The 5342-nt window shown below is 32.1% G+C and overlaps 1 protein-coding gene across 1 annotated transcript; it reads left to right on the top strand.

Moving 5' to 3' along the window:
* Positions 1-3093: 3093 nt before the first annotated feature.
* On the top strand, positions 3094-4912 carry LOC119581241 (N-alpha-acetyltransferase 30-like; the record flags this gene model as incomplete). Its single annotated transcript, XM_037929639.1, is given in 2 exon segments — positions 3094-3292; positions 4771-4912. Coding segments are annotated over 2 exon segments (263 nt in total), but the record flags the coding sequence as incomplete, so codon positions are not given.
* Between the last annotated feature and the right edge of the window lie 430 nt (positions 4913-5342).

Below are 5342 nucleotides of genomic sequence, written 5' to 3'. Positions count from 1 at the left end.
ATCTAAATTTGATTCTATTGGTTTCCTAACCTTTGCCTTTCCTTTGTTCATAGCTCTGACCACTGATACTAATATCCCTTCCTCAGTGTTTGCTGTCAGCTCTGTCCATTCGGAAACATCCACCCAGGTCATTACTCAACCTTCAGAATACACCCCTTCCTCTCTCCCAACATCCCCCCACTCCATCTCCTACTGCACAGTCTTCTTCATTGTCTACCTCCAACCTGTTATTACTACTCTTTCCTTATTGTCCTCCTCAAAAAAAAATAATAATAATAAAATAAAATAAAATAAATAAATAAAGGAAATGTTTTTTAGGTATGAAAATGAAATATGCCAAAATAAAATGGGTCATACTTGATTAAGTTGTTTACAATTTTATTATTTTATCCTTCTTCTGCTTCCATTTCTGCAAACCTTTTAAGTACCCCTTTTGGCCCAGCCAAGTGGGATCAATTTTTTGTGATTCCCCCTACAATACCCTTTTCCAACTGTGTCTCCAAAAACAAGTAGGCAAAGTTTCCTTTTGCATCCATTCTGATTGTTCACACCTTGTCATAATTACATCTGAGTCCCAAGCTTGTGCACTGTCTACCCTGACTGACCTCACTGGTAAACCTATTTCTGCCCAACCTCTCTCCTCCCTTAATACTTGTATTGGACTGATTGTCCTGTCAAGAACTGGTCTAACTGTGAAAATTACTTGCTAGCATGCCTCATCAACTGATCATGACTGTTGAATTTGCTCTACTCAGTCACAGACATGTGCTTATTGTGGTGACTCCCATACTGTATGTTATAGGAGCTGCCCTACCTTCAAGCAATCTGAGATAGTACTCAGATACAAATTAGGTCTCATGCTATGTGAGGCCAGACAAGATGCACTCCAACAAGGTTTTTCTCTTTCTCCCTAATCCAGAGCTGCCCTTTGCTCTACTCCCCTCCCATCTTCTCAAGAAGTATCAGCATCTCCCCCAGTATCTGTTCCCTCTACCCCAAACTATCCTATCTTTTCTCCCTCTCTACCCTAGTCAAATTCCTTTGGCAGTCTAAATCCAGATACTCCAATCTCTACCACTTCTCCAGTGCCTACCCCCCCCCTTCTTACACTACCTGTCACACAAGACAATCCAAACATTCCACCCCATCTTCTCCTTGGACATCTATTCCCTCATCTTCACAGAAAAAAAAATATATTTGTTTCTTTGGCCTCCCCACCCAACTACACTCCAGAAACTCTTGAAGACATCCAAAACGTCCTAAACAGGAGCCAAGAGAATGCTCCACTCCTTCATCCACCCTTCAGTCCCTCTATTCTTATTCACTCTACATTCATAGTATTTGCCGATATCCCTCCTCCTTCTCCTCAAGTTCCCCCACCCCTCTTCCTCCCATTGTCCCAAAAAACACCCCATCCTCTCCTCCTCCAAGTGCATCACCATTCCCTCTTTGTTCCCCATTATCCTTACCATTCTCACCTGGATGCTCACATGGCTCCCTTCTGTCACAAAAGTGTCCTTCTCCGGATCCCTCCCCTCTTGACATTTTTCCCAATATTTACTACCTTCCCCTGTTCCCTTATCTCATTCTCTGGATTCTTCTCCCACTTCTACAACTATCATTTCCACCCGTATTACCCTTTGATTGTATCATAATAGCTCTTTTGCAGTTTTCCTCATGCAGTATCACTCTCCCTTCCTCAGACACATACTCACCATTTGATCTGATTGCCCTATGCCTTTAGCCCCTTCCCCTTTTGCAAATCCCTACCATTTTCCATTTGCTCCTCCTCTATACCCTTTTCACTGACATTCTATCCGACAGCATTCTACAACCTTTGACATCTAACACATCTTATCCTAATTGTTAACTTATTTCCACCCTTTTCATCACTGTACTTTACCACAGTGCTATATGACCTTAGATGTGTAGTACATTTATTTCTTCTAACCATTAATATTAATAACAGTATATTATATTATTTTCTTTCTCTCAACTAAAGTCCCCCACATGAAATAGTTCCCTTGATATTATTGTGGAAATAATTATTATCATCATTGTTTATTGCCAGTTTTCATTATTATTGAAAATATAATTATTGTAATGGTTTATTGCTCTTGACATTATAATTGTGTTAGTTATAAATGCTTATATTATTGCTATCAGTAACTGTGCTGTAAATACAGTTCAGATGAACCTTGCCTTTGCAAATCTCACTAAACAGAACTGAACTGTTATCATTATTTTTGTTCATCATTATTAGCATTGTTGTTATGATTGTTGAGGTTATTATTATTACCACCACTTTGTTATCATTTTCGATTTTGTTATCTTAGTTAAGATGATGATGATATTATATTTTATTGTTTTTATTGTTATTGTTATTACTATTATTATTGTTATTATTGTTATTGTCACAATTACTATCATTATTATTGTTATTATTATTATTATTGTTGTTATTATTATTATTATTATTATTATTATTGTTATTATTATTATTATTATTATTATTATTATTATTATTATTATTATTATTATTATTGTTATTAGTAGTAGTAGTAGTACTACTACTACTACAACAACTATAATTACTACTGATTATATTTTTTGTAGTAAAGTTTTGAACAGTAATGATGACCATGATATTCATTAGAGGAAGAGATATAATAGGTTTGATAAGAATGTCTTGACATGTATATATACAGCCAGTGCAGTTTATATACACCTTTTCAAGAGGTTTTAAAACATAACATATAATTGATGTTTTGAGGTCATAATTGTAACAAAGTTTTTTCATGCTTTCAGTCTGGTTAATTTTTTTTACAACATTTATCTATTTACCACATACCTGACTCATTTCAATCATTTGCATTTCAATACCTTGCAGTCACCCACATACAAAGATGTAAATGTATGAGGCCAATGTTTTCATTGGTGTCAGTTTAGTATTATTGTAATTATTATTGTTATTGTTGTTATAGATATTATATTATTACTGTTAATTTTTATTTTATTTATTTATTTTATATATATTTTTTTTTATAATTTTTTTTTTCCCTCACTTACAAGTTATGGAGGGGGGGGGGAGTAATTTTACACTCGCCATACTATAAACCAATGAATAAGTAAAGGAGGACGCACCATTGACCTTTCCGTCACTTTCAGGCCATGGCGAGCGGCGAAGTCGTCGGGGCGATCGTCTGCAAGTTAGATGTGCACAAGAAAGTCACCGTTAGAGGGTATATTGCCATGTTAGCGGTTGATCATAGGTTTCGCAAGAGAAAAATTGGTAAGGACCTTATGCTAGCTTTTTCTCTCTCTCTGTCTCTCTCTCTCATTGTTGTTAATGTTGTTCTTTTATTATTATTATTATTATTATTATTATTACTATTATTATTATTATTATTATTGTTGTTGTTCTTTCTTTTTTTTTTTTTCCATTTGCCAAGGAATTATCATTACTTTTTGTATTGTTATTGTTGATACATATCATTGTAATTGCTAACATTATTGTGATTATTTTTTTGTTTGTAATGTTTTATTGTTATCGTAATTATCATCATTATTCATATGTCTGTTATTGTTATTATTATTATAATTATTATTATTATTATTATTATTATTATTATTATTATTATTATTATTATTGATTTTCTTATTGTTCTTGCTTTATCGTAATGTTACTTTTATATTTTTTTCTCTAATTGTAATTGTTTTTTATTATTGTTATAATTATTTCTATTATTATTATTATTATTATTATTATTATAATTATTACTGTTATCATCATCATCTATCTATTTATTCATTATTATTGTTATTATTATTGTTATTGTTATTATTGTTAATATTATTGTTATTATGATGATGATTATTATTATTATTATTATTATTATTATTATTAATGTTGTTGTTGTTGTTGTTTATGATGTTAGTAATATTATCATCCTCATTAGTAATATTATTATCATTATTATTATTGTAGTTATGGTGCAATTGATATATTATCATTATTATTGTTTTTTTTTTTTTTATTCTTTGTTATTAGTTATTATGATTATTGTTGTTTAAGCTTTTGATATTACAACTGCTAATGTATTATATTATATGTTAGATAATGAATTGGCTTATATTTGATTTTTATTTGTATTAGGTAGTTAACCCTTTGGCACTATTTTTTAAGAAAAAGAAAGTTATAATACTGTTATTATTAGTAGTAATGTTTTTTTACCATTATTATTGACATTCTCATTTTTACAACATTAGCGTGAAGATGTGGAAATTAGAATATAAGATTCTGAAAATTTAAGTTGGGATCACAACTTTTAGAGAGATCTCTATTTATTTACAAAATTTTGTAAACTAAAATCATTGTGGGCAAATATGTAAATGTGCCTTTCTATTGTCAGTGGGTTAGAATAAAGATTATTAAGACTCCTTCATTACTGTTTTAGATTTTTGTTATTTATATCATTCTTATAATTGTTTTTATTATTGCAAATAATGAAAACAATTATAATAATTATTTCAAAATTTGTTTGATGTTGACTCCTATTGTCATTGTTATTGTTGATGTTGCTGGTAATGTATTATTTTTGAAAATATTAAAATATGTATTTTTTTTAGTACTGTTGTATATCACACTCACTAATGATACCAGCTACTTCATTGCATTTCAAATTAACATTATTAAATAATTATTTTCCTTATATATCTCCTTCTAACTATTAAAACTTTCCTATACTGAAATCCATTGGTGTTTTCCAGGCTCAAATCTTGTCCAGAGAGCAATAAGAGCAATGGCGTGTGATGACGCGGATGAAGTTGTTCTTGAGACTGAAATAACGAATAAACCCGCCCTCAGGTTATATGAGAACCTTGGCTTTGTGAGAGACAAACGGCTCTTCCGGTAAGCTCTATTTTTATTCTTTTTAGTGTGTGTGTGTGTGTGTGTGTGTGTGTGTGTGTGTGTGTGTGTGTGTGTGTGTGTGTGTGTGTGTGTGTGTGTGTGTGTGTGTGTGTGTGTGTGTGTGTGTGTGTGTGTGTGTGTGGGTGTTTTGATTGGGTATTAGAATAGTGTTTAATTTATCAACAGTGGTCTTACAATTTGTAAGGAGAGTTAACCCACTGCTGCTAAGAACATGTAATGTCCACAGTAGTTTTATTTTGTGAAATGTGATAGAAGGTCTATGATACCTCACCTCTCTCTCTTGCCCTCCCTCCCTTCCTCCTTTCTTTTATTTCTAACCCCTCTTGGAGCTTGAATGCAACCACATGTTAGGATGGTATCTATAGCAGTGATTGCTTGCTACAGAAGACCTGCACACAAGCAACACAAC

This window comes from Penaeus monodon, chromosome 14 (assembly GCF_015228065.2).
Source record: "Penaeus monodon isolate SGIC_2016 chromosome 14, NSTDA_Pmon_1, whole genome shotgun sequence".
Lineage (NCBI taxonomy): Eukaryota > Metazoa > Arthropoda > Malacostraca > Decapoda > Penaeidae > Penaeus > Penaeus monodon.
This window is presented reverse-complemented; position numbering and strand designations above follow the sequence as displayed.